This window comes from Leucoraja erinacea, chromosome 14 (genome assembly GCF_028641065.1).
Source record: "Leucoraja erinacea ecotype New England chromosome 14, Leri_hhj_1, whole genome shotgun sequence".
Taxonomy (NCBI): domain Eukaryota; kingdom Metazoa; phylum Chordata; class Chondrichthyes; order Rajiformes; family Rajidae; genus Leucoraja; species Leucoraja erinaceus.
The window spans coordinates 29,087,406-29,108,677 of record NC_073390.1 but is presented as its reverse complement, the minus strand read 5'-3'; the positions used below and the strand labels follow the sequence as shown (position 1 = coordinate 29,108,677).

Sequence of the window (21,272 nt, the reverse complement as noted above, 5' to 3'; positions counted from 1 at the left end):
TAGTGTATTCCTGACCAGCTTGCCATGTCCTATTCTAGAGTCGCCGAATTATTCTGCCTGTGTCATGACTTGTAGTATCCTGGTCACCCATGCATGCCCAAGATAAAATAAGGTTTTGATTTTATGTTCTCAATTCTTTATTTCAAAAAACCTTCCAGGACCTATTCCTGTATATATGAGAGTTACTTCTGCAATCTCATCCAGTCCTACAACTTTCAGATCTGATCCCGGGGATTCCCGCTTGTAATTGCTATGTTAATTGCAATCATGATAAATTGATAGTAATATTTCCTTATTAATCCCCTCACCCTACCACTCTCCCCACTAAGGCATTCCATAAACAAGTTTTTGGTTGCCTGCCCCATTATCACCTTACCTGAAATGCAAAATTTGCAGATACTGAAGGTCTGATTATTTTTTGATTTTTTTTTTTTTTAAATGCTGCATACGAGATCATGTAGTGTCTGTGGGGAGAGAAACAGTTAATATTAAAAGCCATTGACCCTTAGATAGAAATAATAGGAGAGAATGTTAGTTTTCAGTTGCAGAGCAGGGGGGGGAGGGGTTGTGATGCATGAGACAAAGTTGTGCTACAAATAATTTATTATTGATATTCCCTTTGATGATCCAATCCTACTGTTAACACACCCTCTTCTCTCTCTCTCTTCCCTCCCCCCCTTCCAACTGTTCCACACAACAACCCATCACCAACTACCCATAAAAGGACCGAGTGTTGGACTAACTCGGCGGGTCAGGCAGCGAGTGCATGGAGAGGTGATATTTTGGGGTGCGATCCTTCTTCAGACCAACCACCCAATCTTTGTTTGTACTCTCACCCACAAATTGTCCTAGTTTTTGTTGTTGTTTTGTCTTGCTCCAACTGCCCCCCGTTAACCCAAGGGCAGGATGACATCCACAACCTTTTGAAAATGGAGATTCAACAAAGTTCACCTAAGCAATTGTTAAAAAGCAAACTATAAATTTTATTGATTGAGGTTTACAAAATGTGACACTGGTTGATGCAATCCTGCAATATTCAAATTATTCAGTTTACTGTTTCACTTGGTCAGATATGTATGAACTGCCTAATCTTCAATGATCTTATTCAGGCAATCTACAAAATCAATTTGGATGTATAAACTCACATTTCAAAAACCGAATAACTGAAGTTGTATTAAAAACAAGTAGTAATCTGACATGATTTAACAGTTTATGGAGAATTGGTTGAAGAATTGATTGCAGAACCAGGGTGCAGCAATGTTTCATAGCATTGATCTGCATTGTTTAGCCACTGACCATATTTCTTTAACACCGGAGGATGCCACCTTGATCCACTTAGTCTATGCTAGCTCACAGAGCAGCCCCAGTTCTCATCAATTTCCCCATTGTAACTTTTTCTCCACACATTCCCATAGGATTAAGATGGAGATTATGGATCAGATCACATATTTGATGATTAAATTAAATGCAGAAAGTTAGTGGACTTTAAAAAAACGACCAGAATCCAAACAATTGCAATTATATGAATTTATGATCTCTCTTTTCCAGTCACAATATCACCAGTGTGTTTATATGTAGACTCGACAATTTCTCTATCCAGTCGGTGGACTTGAAAGTGGCTATTTTTGGACATTGTTTCATCAATGAATACCTTCTTTAATTGCCAAGTTACTCCTTTCACAGAGCTTGGAATGTTAATAGCCTCTGCTGACAAGATTCTTGGTCCATAACTATAGGGATCAAAAACCTTAATTGGCAGAAAAACATGGATAAGGGAATTATACTGCTATGAAACAATGCTCACCACAGCCAATTAGACATAGTAACAGTCCATTTCCAACATGGCTCTTTTCCAAAGAGACTGAGCTTTTCCCAGTTATTTTTTCTAGGTCAGTTACACACTTTTACTTTACAGTTATCCGACCCAAGATACACTCTTCCGTTCTCATTGGTGTCAACCTTCCCTTAAATGGCCCAATTCTAATGTTAACCCACCCACCCCCACCATCCGAAGCCCCTGCTGGGCTCAGCCTCCCCTCCCACCCAATGGGTACCAACTGTTCCAAACAATAATCCAACGCCAACCATCCAACCCCCCCCCCCCCCCCCCCCCCCCCCACACACACACACAGTTTTCATTGTGATTCATGCTCTTACTGTGTACATACCAGCACCCACAGAACCGTACAGTGTACTAACTGTTGGTATCAGTTTTCCAAATGCTGTATTATCAATTTACTGTGCCAAATTCCCCCCTCCTCTGAATATCGAGCACCAGTCTGAATACGGCGACAAAATACTGATGATTCCAAGCAGGACACACTATTGTAGTTCACTCTTATCGTGGTAATACCCTGTGGTAGAGATATACATAGTTCTTTGAACTCCAAGAACTGTGCATCAGCCATGCGTCATTACCAACCCCTTAACACAAACCCCTGGGGCTCGACGGCATTTCGAACCTTTCATAATGTGCAGGCCTCTCATCTCCAACGTTCACCATGAAGGATCCTGGATCTGCCAGTCAAACTTCTCATCGGATCTTCATGCCAGAAACTCATTGTGGGCTGCTTTGTATAATCCCACAAGTTTTTAACATCACAGAAGCAGGATTGCAAATAAATTCTTGTCAGGGACTCGGTCCAATCCCTGAAGTTTGACGATGAGCACAATCACTCAATTCTCAACTCTACATGGAATAATAAACTGTGTAGAATCCCTCAGAATTAACCTTAGAAATCACACTCTTATAGCGTAAGGTCAGGGAACGACCATGTATTCACATGACTCACTGCTTTAGCCAGATGGGCTAGATTGTCTTGGATCCCTGTAGAGCTTGTTCAGGAACTATGTTGACCTTCTTTCATGGCAACGTGCGCTCGAAAAGTGCAGACTGAAGTAAAGTTGGTAGCTCTAGACCTGGCACATTAGACCCATCAGATTATTACCACACTCTGCTGCAAACCTCTCTGCCCATAATGCAAGGTCATGCATTTTAACATAGGCTTGAGCTGGGCTGTTTGAAGACATTAGGGCAACTGAGAATGCATCATAGTGATCAATACCAAATTCCTACCACGTACTTACAGCCTAAATGAGTAACACTACCAAGAGACAAAGTCAAGTTTTTTCAGATGACAATCGATCACTTCCCAGACCATTTTCTATTTCTCCAGCATTTTGTGTAGTCAACTGGACTTGATGAGGGAAAAGCTTCCTCCTAGTAGTCAAAAAGCGAGGCCCTTGTAGATTTTGGTTATGGCAATTTGAAAAATTGCCAAAGCCATCAGTTGTAGGGGGAAAATACAAACAATGCTGATGCCTGGCACAGCCAAATGTAACGTGTCAAGCAAAGAATGATGGATACTTAATGAAAAACACAAAAATAATCAAGTGTTCTCTGGTCCAGTAAAAAGGGTTCTTCTTTTGGGAATCAAAAAGTATTAAGAATTGAGTGTGGATCTCAAAATTTCTTCATGTTGTTGGTCTCAGTAGGTCCAGTAAAAAGATGAAAATACATGGTTCTCTTTGTTCAGGTTGAAGCCAGGTTATCACCAACAAACCAGATCTTGCAACATTTGTATAAAATATTATGCACTCCCAAGTTAATTCCTCTCCTGAACAAAGACAGTTTCCTGAGGGCACAGTCCAGCGTCCTGCAGTGTAATTTCATAGTCCAGGTGGGAAAGCTTCCTGCGTGGAAAGTTGGTGACCAGCTCAAACCGCTCATTTGGGTATCCCTTCGACTGGATGTGCTTCACCAGTGCCTGAGAGAGATAGAAGGCAAAAGGGATTACACAGGGGAATAGGAGAGTTTGCTCAGCACCATATCCATCTCCATTATGCTGGCTGAATGTGGTAATCAACATGGCAACTTTGAAATCTTCAATTTTAAAATAAAAAATAATGGTGCAACCTTTGTCCAATCAAGGCAGCATTCATATTTATTGCTGAGGGAAACATGACATCTCTACCTCTCATTTCAACTCAAGCTCAGGTTTTCAGCAGTCGCAGCCGTCGTCATGCCTACTCCGTCCATGGTTTAATTGCGTGGAAACAGGCCCTTTGGCCCAACGAGTCATCTCCCGTACACTAGTTCTATTCAACATACTAGGGATGATTTTTATAGAAACCAATTAACCCACAAACTTGCACATCTTTGGTTTGGTTCCGTGTCATCAATCACATTTTCTATGTCAACTCCTTTCCTGCGCTTCCTTCAAGCTCCTGCAATCGCTTAGTTTCCAAAGATCAATTCATTTCCAAATTGAATTTATACAACTAAGTATTTACAGGAGAGATTGGGTGACGTTTTGGGTCAAGACCCTTCTTCAGACTACTCTGAAGAACGGTCTCGACCCAAAATGTCACCCATTCCTTCTCTCCAGAGATGCTGCCTGTCCCGCTGATTTACTCCAGCATTTTGTGTATACCTTCGATTTAAACCAACATCTGCAGTTCTTTCCAGCAGAGTATTTACTGCCTTTAGGTCAGAATTCAAAAAAACTCTCAGCCTTGAGTGAAAACATTTCTTTCAATCACTCCCCTGAATGCCCCAATAGCACGATTGTGTTCCTGGAGGAGAGCAGATTTCTCTAGCAGAGGAACAAATATTCTCAAGATAAAACCCAACAAATTCCTTAGGATTCTTATATCTGCATAAATGATTATGTCAAATCAGATCACCTAGAATTTTCTGGGAAAGAGTGGTAATATTTTTCCATTGCTATTACAATTGTTATAATACTAAAGAAGCAAGAAATAACCAAATTGGCAACAGTTACATTCCTTTAGAAATGGAAGCTCTATGGGGAAAAGTGATCTGCCATGCACTTGCCCCATTCACTGAACTTGTCTAAATCACCAGGGGATGTACTTGTATCCTTCTCACAACCACTTTCATGCCATCAAAACATTTTAATTATTACAGTTTATTTTCTCAAAGAAATCATTCATGTATATTGTGAATTGCTGGTGTCCAAGCACTGATAACTATGACACCCCTTATCACAGCCCGACACTGCAAGAAAGTCCCATTTATTCCTATTCTTTATTTCTATGCAAGTATATTACCCCCCAATTCTAACTGGTTTAATTTTGTGTACCAACTCCAAACTTGGATTGTTTTCTACAGGGGTGTCAGAGGCTGAGGAAAACCCTGATAGAAGTATATAAAATTATGGGAGATGTCGATAGGGAAAACAAACAGAATGTTTTTCCCAGGATGGAAATTTCAAAGACTAGATATCAGAAACTAAAGACTATAGTTTAGTTTAGAGATAGTGTGGAAACAGGCTCTTGGGCCCGCCGAGTCCGCGCCGACCAACGATTGCCCCATACACTAGTTCTATCCTACACTCTGTGGACAATTTACAGCAGCCAATTAACCTATAAACTCACGCGTTTTTGGAATGTAAGAGGAAACTGGAACACTCGGAGGAAACCCACATGGTAACAGGGAGAACATATAAATTCCATGCACAGCATCTGTAGTCAGGATCAAACTCAGGTCTCTGGTGCTGCAAGGCAGCAACTCTTCAGCTGTGCCACTGCACTACCCAAAATAGCTTCAAGGGCACAGTTTAAAGGAGATGTGCAGGACAAGTTTTTTATTTGCACATAGTGGTATAATGCCTGGAATATGCTGCCGGGGTGGTGGAGGGGGAGGATAGTGGCATTTTGGAAGGTTTGGATAGGTAAATGGATATGCAGGGAATGAAGGGATACAGATCAGATGCAGGCAGAGGAGATTGGTTTAACTTGGCGTCACGTTCAGCACAGTCATTGCGGCTGAAGGCCTGTCCCTGTGCGGTGCTGTTCTAGATTCAATGTTATGTTCTTATATGGGCCTTCAAATGTGTTCTCCAAATACACCACACCCACTGCATCTCCCTTATTACTTCAACCAACTACAAGCTGCCCTGTTTTTAAATCCATATTGGTTTTGTTCAACCCTGTTGATATTTTCCATGTATCATGTGATCACAGATTTTATTACAAACTGTAGTGTTTTTTTCCCCACTGGTGACATTAAAGTAACTGGTCATTAGGTCCCCTGTATTTTTTGCTCCCATTCTTAAACAGTGAGGTTATTTTTGCTATTTCCCCATCTACAGCATCAGACCAACAAGCTATAGAATTTGGTATCTGGTTTGGTCCTAGGCACAGATCATCGTTCTCTAGACAATGAAGTCCCATTAATTTCTTCAGCATATTTTTTAAACTAATGCCGATTTCTAATTTTGCCATTTCATTAGAATTTCAGTTCCCTAACATTTCAAGAAAACGTTGCACCCTCATCCTTAAAATAGAACAAAATTATGTTTAAATGCTCTGTCATTTCTTTGTTCCCCTTTGCCATTTCTGACTATAAGTGATCTATATTTACCTTCATTAATCTGGTTCTTTTTACATATTTCTGGAAGCTTTTATTGTCCACTTTTATGTTTCTTGCAAGTTTATTCTCAAAATTTATCGTTCCTCTCAATCAAACTGTTGGCTTTAAATTAGGATGTAATTTGGCCATTGTAACCTCTAAAAAGGAAACAGGTCCAAACAGATGAGGTTAAAACTCAAAGCTTTGTATATTCCATTGTCTGAAAGAGATGACAGGATGCCCTTGTGATTAGAGCAAGTCACTTCCAAACCCAGACACCATCACAAATCATCACAGCAAGGACCAAATCAATTAAAAATGTCTTAAGAGTTCAACTGGTATAAATATTTTTACATTGCACTGCTACTCATCTTCCAATATAGGTACATGATAAAGTAAATTACAAACCAGTAGTTTTGCTTGAGCTGGAAGTGCAATCTGTTCCCTTTGCCCATTCGGATATCGCAGCATCAGACTTGCTTTTGGTCCTGTTTGAATATAACATCACACCAATATATTTTATTCATTACTCCATGCCATAATAACAGTGCCATTCAGTTTACGTAGTGATTTACTTGGCCAGTATCAAATCATATTTGCTACTTTCACCCTGAACGTGTCAAATTAACTTCAGGAACATGCACAACATCATATGCAACCTTGTCATCAATAAAGACCTGCGGACCGTTTACTTCTAAATGTGATGAGCCTTCTGTTTTCCTCTTCATCTACAATAGAAACAATGACTGAACAAAATCAAATGGCAGCAGTGGGAGTGGCAGCAGTAATGGCGTTGATGACTGCGACAATGATTGCAGTGATGTAGGCAGTGGTGTTTGAGGGAGCAGTGGTGGCGTTTGTGGCGGCGGCGACAGTGGTGATGGATGCAGTGGTGGTTGCGTCGGCAGTGGTGACTGTGGTGGTGCAGTGGCAGCAGGCACAGCGTCAGTGACTGCATTGGTGTGGTGAATGCAGCAGTTCAATGGTGGAGGTGGCGGCTGTGACCGAGGCAGCAGTGGTGGTGGCGATGGTGACTGTGGTAGTCACAGCAGCGGTGGTGGTAGTAGCGGCGGCTGCAGTAGTGGTGACTGCGGCGGTGTGATGGCGGCAGGCATGACCCCGGAGCAGTCGGGGTGGTGGTGAGAGCAGCAGGGGTGGTGAGCCAGGCAGTGAAGACTGGTAGGTCAGACTGCTATAATCAAAATCTATTATAAAGAGATCCGTAAAAACAAGGGTTTACTGTATATTTTAAATGGGGTAAAGCTGGATGTAGGGGAGAGCGAGAAAGGGTGTGAGTCTGTGTACACGGACCACTAGCAACAAAGAGTCCTGAAGCATTATCAATTATATAAATCCTCAACTTAAGTCGAGCAATATTTTCATTCTTTCCTTTTAAGGTTAGTAAGTAGATATTGAGTGAATTATTGTTAAAAACTGCATGATTCATTTTCATTTGAAGAAAAAATCATTAATGCTTGGCTTGAGTGCAATTCCAAAAACTTTCAAGCTTGCCACCATCCAGGAAAAAGTATTCCATTCACCATCCCAAACATTCATCCCTCAGTCACCGGTGCACCGGCTGAAGTGGGTACAACCTATAAAATGGCCTTTAAAAATTGGCTGGGCTACTCCACTCATCAAGCTCCAAGCCTACAACTTCTGCAAGAAAATATGATCACAATGAGCGTAGAAAAAATACCACCTAAAAATTTACCATCAATTTTCACACTATATTTATTTGGAAAGATAGTGTCACCACTTCATGGTCATAGAGTCCAAACACTGGAACTCACTAGCCAAGAACACTGACAATATCATCTTCAGAAAAACTTCAGTTCAAGGTGACAACTTACCACTCCCTTAACCAAAAAGGATGGGAAATAAAATGTTGGCCTTCCCAGTGATACCCACATCCTTTTTAAGAATTTGTTTAAATTGTACAATAATATTTCAGTTCCAAAAATATTAAAAACCTGTTCTCCAGAGTTTAGGCATATATTTATGAGAAATCAGGAAAATATCCTTACCACTGTTATCAAAATAGACTGTTGCATCTTCTATCTCTTGCTGCTTTGTTGATGTTTCTGCATCTGCCCCAGACCGAATTTTCTCAGACCTGTCCTTGCAGGAAAACTCCAAACTAGTTCCTTTTCCTGTCTCAGTTCTTTCAGTTAATTCTACACGTGTTTGTTTACTGCTCAGCTCCTTGCGGGGCATTTGCTTTTTTTTTGTGGTACTTTCCTCTTCTCTTTCATCGTCGGATCCATTGATGGAGATGAATCCTTCACTGTCTGAAAAAGCTTCGGCCTCCGATTCCTCATCCGACTGATCCTCATTCTCAGGGCTTGACGACTCGTAGTGTGTTTCTTGTAAAGAAGCCTTAATTGCTGCTTCTAGCTGGCTATCTTCGCTTGCATCAATTAAGCTCTCCTAAAGGAAGAGAAACAATAAATAAATGACTATCATATAATGGTTCCAAAAATGTTTAAGAATATTATTTCCTACAAAATTCTGATGGACAGAAAGTGCTTCTTTTCCAAATCCCACAAAAAATAGCACTCTGTTTGTCTGCAATATTTCACTTTTGAACCTTTTCTGAACCACGAGTCCAACAACAAGATGCTCATTGACTGCAGTGCCTTTGGCACAGATACCCAGGTTACACTTGTACTTTTGCACACTTACTGAGCGTAGACGTTTCTTTGGTGGGCTACAGGAGAGTCCATCTAACAGCCCGTGCTCTGTTAAAAATCCCGTCACCTGCTCCAGGAACGAATTCACGTCCAAGTTACGCCATTCAACTAATTTTTGGCCTAAAGAGGGTTTGGGGTGGGGAGGGAAGAGAAATTGGTGAAACGCAAATTCAGACTAATTATATTTTCCAAACTTTACAAAGAGGAGTAGATCCACTGTCACACAACACCAGAGATATGGGTTCAATCCTGATCTCTGGTACTGTATGTGAGGAGTTTGCACATTGTCCTTATAACCAACCAGAGTTTCCCCAGCACTCGGGCTTCCCCCATATTCCAAAGACCTATGGATTACTAGGTTAAATTAGTCTGTGGGTAGAGTGTGTGTGTGTGTGTGTTGTGTGTGTGTGTGTGTGTGTGTGTGTGTGTGTGTGTGTGTGTGTGTGTGTGTGTGTGTGTGTGTGTGTGTGCGTGGGGGGGGGGGGGGGGGGGGGGGGGGGGTGATGGTAATGATGGGAATATGGGCAGATTAAAAAAAAAAAAAAAGGATGTGTAGGATATGGAGAAATGGGCGGCATCAACTCGCTGGGCCGAAAGTCTTGTTTCTGCGTGTTTCTCTCTTGGACTAACAACATTTACCCATAGGCTGGGGAGAAGGTATGGTGCTGGGCAAAAGAAACCTGGGTTTTAAAAATGTCTCCTGCCAATGATTGAGAACACTCAATTTTCACATTATGTATAGTTGGATTACTTCTCGCTCTTCACAAACCATTTAGAAAATAATGGATGTCCAAAATTTAACATACTGTCCTTTCAAATTTTAGACATCTACTTAAATTTCACTTAAAGAAACATACTTTATTTAATAAATATCAACTAGCATTTAAGAACATAAATAAAATAGCAGCAGTAGGTCATTCAGTCTGCTGGATCAGTGCTGATCCAACTCAGCTCAATATTCTTGAGTCTGCTAGGTCCGTTGATTCCCTTTACATTGAAGAATCAATTGAATTCCTTTTTTGAATATACTCAGTGACTGAACTTATACAACTCTTGTGTTTCTTCAGTGTAAACCAGCATCTGCAGTCCCTTCCTACACTTTATATTTATTCAAATCTATTGTGCTTGTTCAACCAATTGTGCTTGTTCAACCAATTGTTGACACTATATGACTTTCATCTTTCCTATGATGATTCAGCAATCGTTAGAATTACTCAAAAACAAATTAAAGCCAAACACCCAAACTCAATACCTTTCAGATTTAATCCAATTATCGCCAAGTTCAGTGAACCTTACTTGACCAATTTTTATTTGTAATCTTCAACAGGGCTGCAAATGACCCAACAGTAAGTAGTTGGTCTAATTTCCTTGAAATATTTTTTGTCGGGAAAGTTAAACATGTATTGTTCAGGGTTGCATATGAATAATGGCCATCTAATATCGGCAATGTGACATTTGGTAATCCTGATGCTAATCTTAATGAATTTCTCTTAAATAATTTAATTAAAAATCACATTCACCACAGAATGGGAGAACTATGGGATTGAGTTCAAATTAATGAACCTGCAATCCAGGGACATGAGATCAAATCTCACCAAGACAGCGGTGGATTCTAAAATTCAATTACATAAATAACCTGGAAATAAGTAAAAGAACAAGGCTGTCTAATGACAACTATGAAGCCACCTGATCGACAGGTGACCGATCTGGTTCAGCAATGTGTATCGAGGGAGGAACTCTGCTAACTTGCCCCTAATGTGACAGCCTGTGGTTGACGTTACCATTAATCTCTGAAAACAACTGACCAAACAGAACAGTAACTGCACAATGCCCTCACATTTGGTTGGGGGAAGGAGCAGCTTCAATTTTATCTGCTAAGTGGCTTAGCAACACACAAAGTTGGTGGTGTCCAAAAGAACAGCCAAACACTGAGTCTACAAATGCTGAGCAAACCTAAGGACCTATATGAACTTGCCCTCAATTTACCCATTGCAGATAAATTCATCGTGATAGGAACAGTTGGGGTGAATGCATAGTTCTTTTGGAAACTTGCTCAATCCGAAGACACCTTCCATGATGTTATGTGGCATTAATACTGCCCTAATTAGGATAGATTAGGCAGCTCATAACTAGACAATCGTGAACAGGATATGAGACACAGAAATATGTAATTCTCTGATTGTTCCACCACAATCTGCGTCGATCCTCTGTCTTGATCTTAACTGTGAAGTGAGGATTACGCTAACCCAGAGATTACTGATTGTGCTGGAATATATTTCCATGCCTCATATCCTGTTCATGTGTCTTATATCCTTCTGTGCAGAAGTTGCATAAACTGTAGATAAAAAAAAGTGCTAATCAGGCAAAGTTTGACACAGTATTAAACTGCATCAAAAACCAATGGTAACTGTTCCCACAATAAACAGATCGTACATGCAGTCCTGGCACATCTACAAATAAAGGAAAGAAACAGCTAATGGGAGAATATAATGAGAACATACCCTTCCACAAAGACGAGGCCCAACGTACAAATTTCAAAAAATAAAGCATTTGTCACACATCTCCATTAGTACGGATACCCACTGCCAGCCGATGTGATACACCATGTGATATCAAGTCATGGCTGATAACACTAGATAGAGCAAAGGCCAGTGGACCAAACATCTCAACAATACTGAAGACTTACATGCCAGAAAAAGGTATGTCTCTTGCCAAACTGTTACAGAGTACTGGTACCCCATGTAGATACCTCTGTCCCCGGGGAGAAAGAACAGAGATGGTCTCTATTGTACACGTGCTGGTCGTATTTGTAAGCCGGTTGTGAAGTTCCCTGACTATGTTTGACTTTCCTCCAGTTTATTGTCAATTGCTATGCATTCCTTACTTAGTTAATGGGTTTGTACTGTTGTTGATTCTTTAAGAGGGAGGATGTAGATCAGTGTCACTCATGTTGTGTCATGCTTTTGTAGTTACGCCCACTAGCTTTACAGTAACCCTCCCTGCCTGGTTCCCACATTATTAGAAAAACGTGCTAGCATGAAGTTACCTATGCTATGTTGTTAATAAAGTCTTTGGACCTTTATCATGGTGTAAGGCTTCAGTTATTTGGACAGCTGCAACACAACACCCCATTATGCACTACCCCACTGAAGACTGCCTGCAATCGATCCCAACACAAACCTTGCCGTACACTGGTGCTCCCACGCAACAAAACAATCTCACTGCCCTAATGATCTTTTGGGCCACATGTAGGAGTCGCTTGTGAGGTTGGTGTTAGGTAAACTGGGATGAAGGATGCGCCCTTTCACTGCTGAGATGTGGGATTCGGAGCAGCATGCTGCATGATGAGTGTGGGCCATTACTGAGAACCAGGACTACATCACCTGTGCCTATCAAAGACCTTATTACTAGAGAACTTGATTCAATTTTTTGAGGTGGTGACGAAGTTAATCAATGATGAGGTGGATGTTGTCTATATGGATTTTATAACGCATTTAATAAATTTCCTCATTGCAGACTGATCCAAAAGATTAAGTTGCACGGGATCCCGTGATTTGGTCGTTTGGATTCTTAACTGCCGTACACCAGGAAGACAGAGTGTTCCGGTGGAAGGATATTATTTTGACTCGAGGTCTATGACCAGTGTAGTTCCAGGGATCTGTTCTGAGACCTCTGTGTTTTCTATAAATGATTTGGACATATGGCTATGTTAGCCAGTTTGAAGACGACATCAAAACTGGTAGTTGCCGACAGTGAGGAAGGCTGTCAATGTATACAGGATTAAGGATCAGCGGCAGAAATGGGTGGAGAAATGGCAGATGGAATTTAATCCACACAACAGTGAGGTGTTGCACTTTGGGAGGTTGAATGCCATGGATATGTACATAGTTAATGTACCCTTAACAGCAAAAATGAATAGAGGGATCTTGGGTTCAAATCCATAACTCCCCAAAAGTGGCAATACAGGTAGATAGAGTGGTAAATAAGGCATATGGTATGCTTACCTTCATCAGTCGGGGCACTGGGTTTAAGAGTCAGGAAGTCATGTTGCAGCTTTATAGGACTTTGCTTAGGCCGCATTTGGTGTATTATGTGCAGTTCTGGTCATCCCATTACAGGAGAGATGTGAAGGCTTTAGAGAGGGTGCGGAGGTGGTTTACCACAATGCTGCCTGGATTAGAAGATATTAGCTATAAGTAGAGGTTGGACAAACCTGGGTTATTTTCTCTGGTGCTTCAGAAGCTGAGGGACAACCTGATAGTATATACAATTATGAGAGGCATGGATAAGGTAGACAAACAGGACCCTTTTCTCAGGGTGCAAATATCAAAAACTATGGAGCACAGATTTAAGCTGAGAGGGGCAAGGTTGAAAGGAGATGAGCAGGGCATTTATGAGGCTTTTGGATAGGCATATGGATATGCAGGGAACAGAGAGAGGGTTATGCATCATGTGCAGACAGAGATCAATTTAATATGGCATCATGTTCGATGTGGACATAGCTGGCTGAAGGGCCTGATCCTGTGCTGCACTGTTACCTGTTCATTAGAGAAATATCCACAATGGAGAGGGTTGTGCAGCCAAAGATGGGGAGCTTACAGCTTTAATCACTGCCAGCAGAAAGAGATGGAACCAATCAATCTGGACAATCAATCACACGGAGCTGATGCAGCCGTTCAACACCCCTCAAACTGAGATGCACAACATATTACTGCAATGGCTCACTCGACACTAAGCCAAGACGTTGCTTTAACTTCAGTGTGTGTGTGTAAAAATAAATACAATGCTCGCACAAACACACACATAGCGTGACCCATTTTAGCACTGATCCCACTTGTGATTGTCATTCCTATACTCAAACCGAGGTGTATAATGAGATAACTGGCATCTATTCAACGAGGAAATGTGTTCAACTAAGTCATATCCACACAAACACACCAACAAAAGCAGGGAAAACCCTATTCAGCTGCTTAACATCAAACATGAATGTGAGGGAAGCTGTTGATGACTGTGCTGTCAAGCAACACTTAACTGCCATAACCTGTTTTTCCATGCCCAGTCTGGGATTTGCCAAGGCAACAAGCTCTGGGCCTCATCACCTCAGTCTTGGTCCAAATAACTGAATTGCAGAGATGAGGTGAGAGCAACCGCTATTGACATCTAAACAGTCAAGGAGCCCTGATAAGACTAAACCTAAGGGCATCAAGGGGAAAACATTGTGACACTCGGACCCACGACACTGCTGCAGTAGTTCCTCAAGCTTATGTCCCCGGCGCACCCATCTGCATTTGCTTTGTCAATGATCTTCCCAAAGTCAGAATTAGGGTTGTTTACTAATGACTGCATAATGTTCAATTCATTTGCAGCATCTGAGAAAATGACCAGTCTCACTTACACAGAGGCATACCTAGTATTCAGCATTTAGCAGAAACTGTAAAATAGCAAGACACACCACACAAGGGTCATACAATGACCGTCTTCAATAAGTAATTCAATGGTATTAGCATCTCTGACCCCTATATCAGTATCTGGTTTGAGGATAAGGAGGCCTGTTGAACACCAAATTGTAAGTGCAACATCCTCAAAAATATTGTGTATATATATATACTGAAGCCGGAGAGACTTTGTTAATGATATGACTCTCAGTTATCAATCAGAATTTGGTGGCAAGATGCCAGAATATCTTTAATTATCCTATACGATCTGAATGCAGCTACACACTAAGCTGGGCTGTGTGATAGGAGGCAGCTGTTGGTTTATAATGTATAATGTGTTGTCCTTTATTTGAAACAGAAAATGCCTTGTATACCACCTTTCACAATCTTGGAAGTCTCGGGTCTAACACCTGTGTAGTAGTTCCTAGAACCATGGTCACTGCTTTAATGTTTGTCAAATTTGTAAAGGGCAAGTTGCCATTGGAAAGCGACAAGATAAGGGATGCTGACAAAGAGTAGGGATGGCCAGGCACTAGGGATAACCCATCTTCTTTAGTTTGCAACCTTGTTGTGCAAAGCCATTGGGCAACAGTGACCATAATATGGTGGAATTCTGCATTAAAATGGAGAGTGACACGGTTAATTCAGAGACGAGGGTCTTGAACTTAAAGAAAGGTGACTTTGATGGTATGAGGCGGGAATTGGCTAGGACAGACTGACAAATAATACTTAAAAGGGTTGACGATGGAATTTCAATAGCAAAGATTTAAAGATCGCATGGATGAACTACAGCAATCAGGGGCGGAAAACCCGGGGGACACAGGGGACACACGTCCCCCCTCAGTTTTGAGAGGTGGGAGGTGGGGGACATCCCCAAGTTTTTGTAATCCGGATATTAAAACCCGGTGAAATTTCCGCTTTCCGCGAGACAGTGGGGGTGGGACTGCTGATCGAGGGCGCCGATTGGACGAGAGAGACGTCGGTCAGCAGGCAGTGGGGAAGCGACATGATGATTCAGCGCGATCATTGGAGGAATGAGAGGTGTCAAAACACACTTGGCACAGACCTGCACCTCATCCGCAGCCAGGATCGATCCAGGCTCTCCGTCCCGTCCACACCCGAGTCCCCCCCCCCCCCCCCCCCCCCCCCCCCCCCCCCCCCACGGGTGGCCAGAGAGGTCGGGAGTCAGGCGGGCCCCAGCCAGCGCAGAGAAGTATCGCTAAACCCAGCTCAACTTCGCCTGTCCCGCCAGATTAACCTGCCTGGGCTTGCGGGAAATATGGCCAGCATGGAGAAGCTGCGCTGGTATCCCGTCAGTCCAGGCAGGGCTTTAGTTAACCCACCGAGACAGGCAGAGTTGAGCTGCATTTAGCTCTGGATTGAGCCTCTTAAGCCTCGCAAGTGTGTGTGCACGCATGCGCGCGTGGCCGCCAAAAAAGTGTGTCCCCTGTCCCCTCCATATTTCGACAGCGAGTTCTGTGCCTGACAGCAATTGTTCATTCCTGTCTGCGTAAAAATAAAATGGGGAAGGTGGCTCAACCGTGGCTAACGAGGGAAATTAGGGATAGTGTTAAATCCAAGGAAGAGGCATATAAATTGGCGATAGGAAGCAGCTATCAGCACACCGGAGGACAGGGAGAAATTTAGAATTCAACAGAGGAGGACAAAAGGGTTAATTAAGAGGGAGAAATTAGAGCATGAAAGAAAGCTTGTGGGGAATATAAAAACTGACTGTGATATGTGAAGAGGAAAATGTAGTGAAAACAAATGTAGGTCCCTTACAGTCAGAAACAGGTGAATTTATAATAGGAAACAAGGAAATGGCAGTTAAACAAGTACTTTGGTTCTGTCTTCACTAAGGAAGACATAAACAATCTCCCAGAAATTCTAGGGGGCCGAGGATTTAATAATAGGGAGGAACTAAAGGGAATCCACATTAATCCGGAAATGGTATTAGGTGAAATTTTGGGACTGAAGGCAGAAAAATCTCCAGGGCCTGATGGTCCTCATCCCAGAGTACTCAAGGAGGTGGCCCTAGAAATTGTGGATGTATTTTCCAATGATTTCCATAGACTCTAGATCAGTTCCTGTGGACTGGAGGGAGAGGGAAAATGGGGAATTATAGACCAGTTAGCCTTACATCAGTAGTGGAGACGATGCTCGAGCGCATTTTGAAAACAGTGACATAGAAACATAGAAAATAGATGCAGGAGGAGGCCATTCGGCCCATCGAGCCTGCACTGCCATTCAATATGATCATAGCTGATCATCCAACTCAGTATCCTGTACCTGCCTTCTCTCCATACCCCCTGATCCCTTTAGCCACAAGGTTCACATCTAACTCCCTCTTAAATATAGCCAATGAACTGGCCTCAACCACCTTCTGTGGCAGAGAATTCCAGAGATTCACCACTCTCTGTGTGAAAAATGTTTTCCTCATCTCGGTCTGAAAATATTTCCCCGTTATCCTTAAACTATGACCCCTTGTTCTGGACTTCCCCAACATCGGGAACAATCTTCCTGCATCTAGCCTGTCCAACCCCCTAAGAATTTTGTACGTTTCTAGAAGATACCCCCTCTATCTTCTAAATTCTAGCGAGTACCATCCGAGTCTATCCAGTCTTTCTTCATATGAAAGTCCTGACATCCCAGGAATCAGTCTGGTGAACCTTCTCTGTACTCCCTCTATGGAGCAAGAATGTCTTTCCTCAGATTAGGAGACCAAAACTGTACGTAATACTCCAGGGTGTGGTCTCACCAAGACCCTGTACAATTGTATAAGGGGTAAGAGCATTGTAAAAACAACCTCCCTGTCTCCTATACTCTGTAAAAGGTGGATGAGTTGAATGTAGAGATAGCCATTAATGATATGGTAGCAAGGTGAAAAGAGACAAAGGTGCAGGCAGAGCTGAAACCAGGGCAAAAATAGAGAGAAAGGAAAAAGGTGGGGTACACTTTTAACGCACATTAGTTATTGGAATCGGTAAGGGGGTAGAGCTGCAAAGCATTGTAAAAAACAAGCCTGAAGGGTGTTTGTGTCTCAATGCAAGGATGGTATTCGTACAATAATTTATTATCATTTGTGGATGAGACTCAAACGAAATGTGCAGCCATAGACCATTAATGATTGTGATATAGTTGGGATCACGGAGACATGGCTCCAGGGTGACCAAGGCTGGGAGCTGAACATCCAGGGATATTTAATATTCAGGAGGGATAGAGAGAAAGGAAAAGGAGGTGGGGTAGCGTTGCTGGTTGGAGAGGAGATTAACGCAATGGAAAGGAAGGACATTAGTTTGGAGGATGTGGAATCGGTATGGGTAGAGCTGCAAAACACTAAGGGGCAGAAAACGCTGGTGGGTGTTGTGTACAGGCCACCTAACAGTAGTAGTGAAGTTGGAGATGGTATCAAACAGGAAATTAGAAATGCGTGCGACAAAGGCAAAACAGTTATAATGGGCGACTTCAATCTACATATAGATTGGGTGAATCAAATTGGCAGGGGTGCTGAGGAAGAGGATTTCTTGGAATGTATGCAGGATAGTTATCTAAAACAACATGTAGAGGAACCAACGAGAGAGCAGGCTATTTTAGACTGGGTATTGAGTAATGAGGAAGGGTTAGTTAGCAGTTTTGTTGTATGTGCCCCCTTGGGCAAGAGTGACCATGATATGGTTGAGTTCTTCATTAGGATGGAGTTATTCATTAGGATTAACATTGTTAATTCAGAAACAATGGTTCTGAACTTAAAGAAAGGTAACTTTGAGGGTATGAGACGTGAATTGGCCAAGATTGACTGGCAATTAATTCTAAAAGAGTTGACGGTGGATATGCAATGGAAGACATGTAAAGACTGCATGGATGAACTACATAAATTGTTCATCCCAGTTTGACAAAATAATAAATCAGGGAAGGTTTAATTCAGGCAAATGTGAAGTGTTGAACTTTGGGAGGACAAATTTAAGAAGCAAAAAGTTAACAGTGAGACTCATATCAGTACATCTAACCTCAACACCATGGCTCACAAACATAAAACAGACTCGACAATGATTTTGATTAACAGGCTCACAGATTCAAAGACTGACAAATGGTGTTGCATCTGTTTTGCCATTCTTCTGTTTTTGTGGTGGAAAATAGTCAGGCGTATGTTAAACAATTTTGAAGCAGTGCCACATCCGTGGACGAGATTCCTTCATCAGCTTCCAAAGAATGAGCTGAATTCAGACATGCAGTCAGGAAAATATGAAGGTAAATGCCCACATTGAGATTTTGATCCACGGGATCCTCTCTTGTTTTAAGTAGTTGGTAATTATACTTAATTGCCTATTTAATTCTATCCATCAGTGGTGATCCATTTTAATACAACAAATGTATAATACAATATTATGGAGACACAAAGGACTGCAGATGCTGAAATCTTGAGTGAAACACAAAGTGAAGGCAGAACTCAGCGAGTCAGGCAACATCTGTGGAGGGAACAAACAGGAGACGTTTCAGGTCCTTCTTCAGATTGATAGGTTCTGAAGTAGGATCCTGCCCCGAAACATTCCCTTCACAGATGCAGCCTGCCCTACTGAGTTTCTCCAGGATTATTTTTTGTATGAATTATAATCCCTTGATCAAGAGGGTCAGATGGAAATGACACCTGATAAAATAAAGAGTCTATAATCTCATCTTTTAAGGAGTTCTGTTGTGGAGATTCCTTTCTAAACAATTCAGACTGTCTCAAGCATTCAAGCAGAGCCACACAGGCACCACCAAAATCTTGCAGAAAGTATATAACTATTTTTTTCTTCACAAACATCAAGGTGATTCCAGTCAAAAAGCCAGCAAACCAGCAAGTAGGCTTGGTTACCAAAAAGAAAACAAACTTTTGTTGCCCGCATAAAATTTGGAATATATTAAATCCTGAAAGATGCCTACCAGTGCGGGGGTCTAGTATAGACACGTAAGGGAAGTCTGAGAGTTGGTAAAATTGGACATATCGCTGTCCTTCTTCACTGTCATGGTAAACCTGAGAGGAGAAGAAAAACGTGGGTTATTTATTGATTGTACACTTGAAATATATGCAAGGTACTGTTAATTAAATCAAATGGTAAATAAGCCTGTAGTTAAATGAAAGCCAGATATATTGTGCCAATCAAGCATGAAAAGCTCAAGCGTCTGTTGGCTTCCATTTCTCATCCATGTGCCCACACCTGCCTGTGTTAACGACACCTCTCCTAAGGAAGTTCAGTGTATGAAAGACAACCTCATCTAAAGAATAAGAGGAAGTGCATGAATATCAGGATTGCTGATCAAATTCCTTCACTTTGATTCATTTGTCAAGAATGTAATGTGGAATTAAAATGGATCTACATGGAATTATTTTATTGATGAGCAAGAATGGTCATCTTTCTGGATTGCTTCAAGTGGAAACATGAACATTAATGTTTCACCTGTCCTTTCAAACTACATTTTTAAATTTTGAGACTCCTCACAAAAATGTTTTTTTCATTTTAATACGTGACCTTAAAAAACTTAGCTTGATACTTATTTTCACAAGTAGAAATACCCGGAAAGGTTTAAGTCACCATAAACACTTTAAGAGATTTGTTTTCAACAGGCATTTGCTCAAACTATGGACAATCCTTTTCAAAGATTTGAGGACCATAGCAATTATGATAAATTATGGTCATTAAGATGTAAAATATTTAACAATAAAGTGCTAGTGGGAATGATCAATCAAACAAATCATAATCTATGTAAGAGGTGAATTCACTCAATTAACAAAAGGGAACACATATCAAGTTTGCAGTACCCCTGGTGCACTTAGAAAACGTTGGGTTCAAATTTCACTCCATAATCCAAACTCAAAAATGTAGGCTGACATTCCAATGTAGAGGAAGTGCTACATTATTAGAAATGGCATTTGATCTCAAGTAGGCTTCATGGATCTTCTGAATTTATTCTGGTGCAAGTGGTTATCCCTGGTGTCCTGACTGTTATTTATCCCCTAATTACAAAAATAGTGAATCTGGTATTTAACATCAATTTTTTGGGAAAGATTGGCTGTCCGTTTACATCAGTGACAACACCACAAAGTATGTTATGGCCTGTAAGGAGATTTGAGGAATTCTGAAGTTATAAAAGGCACAATGTGCTTGCTTGCTTTTTGTGGCAGAGAAGGAAGCCATTCAACCCATTATGTCCATGCTAACACAAAGCGGAAAAACACACACAATAAATCAAAATATGCTCCTGCCTGGGCAACCTATTAATTGGCAAAGATGGAAAAGCCATGAAGATTCATGTAGATTACTATCGACTGCACTTAAAATAACGTCAAGTTCAAAAACATGGCTAGTTACATGCTAGGATACATCTCATAAGAATTTTAACATTCATTATTAAGGAAACATTTGGAATATCAAAATGATTTTGCCGGCAGTCTGTTTGTTTTTCATTCTTTTTGTTATTTTTTAGTGTGTTAAAAGTTTGTTTTAATGTTCTTCGTTTTTTTTATGTGGGGGAAGGGGAGAGGGGATCGGGGGAAACCTTTTTTCAAGTTCTTACCTTGCCGGAGATGTGATTAATTTTCGGATCACATTCTCCGGGCACTCTACGGCCTTCCATTGATGGAGCTGGAAGCCTCCTCGGACTGACTTTGAGCCCTATGGTGCGTACTTAACATCGGAGCTAATCCCTTACCTGGGATTGCTCCCACCGCGGACTTTACCATCAAGAGCTCGCAGTCGGGAGAGCCTAGTCGGGAAGCTCCTACGTCGT

General features: G+C 41.5%; 1 protein-coding gene across 5 annotated transcripts in view; it reads right to left on the bottom strand.

Moving 5' to 3' along the window:
* Window positions 1–373: 373 nt before the first annotated feature.
* ubxn7 (UBX domain protein 7) overlaps window positions 374–21,272 on the bottom strand; it is a 61,693-nt gene continuing 40,794 nt past the window's right edge. For 4 of the 5 annotated variants that reach the window (XM_055646010.1, XM_055646008.1, XM_055646009.1 and 1 more), the window contains 5 exons: window positions 19,428–19,518; window positions 9,062–9,189; window positions 8,404–8,806; window positions 6,785–6,864; window positions 2,128–3,767 (listed from right to left, as the gene is read on the bottom strand). In XM_055646010.1, coding sequence (XP_055501985.1) covers window positions 3,606–3,767; window positions 6,785–6,864; window positions 8,404–8,806; window positions 9,062–9,189; window positions 19,428–19,518 — 864 coding nt within the window. In that variant the 3' untranslated portion in view covers window positions 2,128–3,605. Of the gene's footprint in view, window positions 465–2,127; window positions 3,768–6,784; window positions 6,865–8,403; window positions 8,807–9,061; window positions 9,190–19,427; window positions 19,519–21,272 lie in introns of those variants that run through there. The other variant, XR_008724564.1, reaches the window with a different exon arrangement.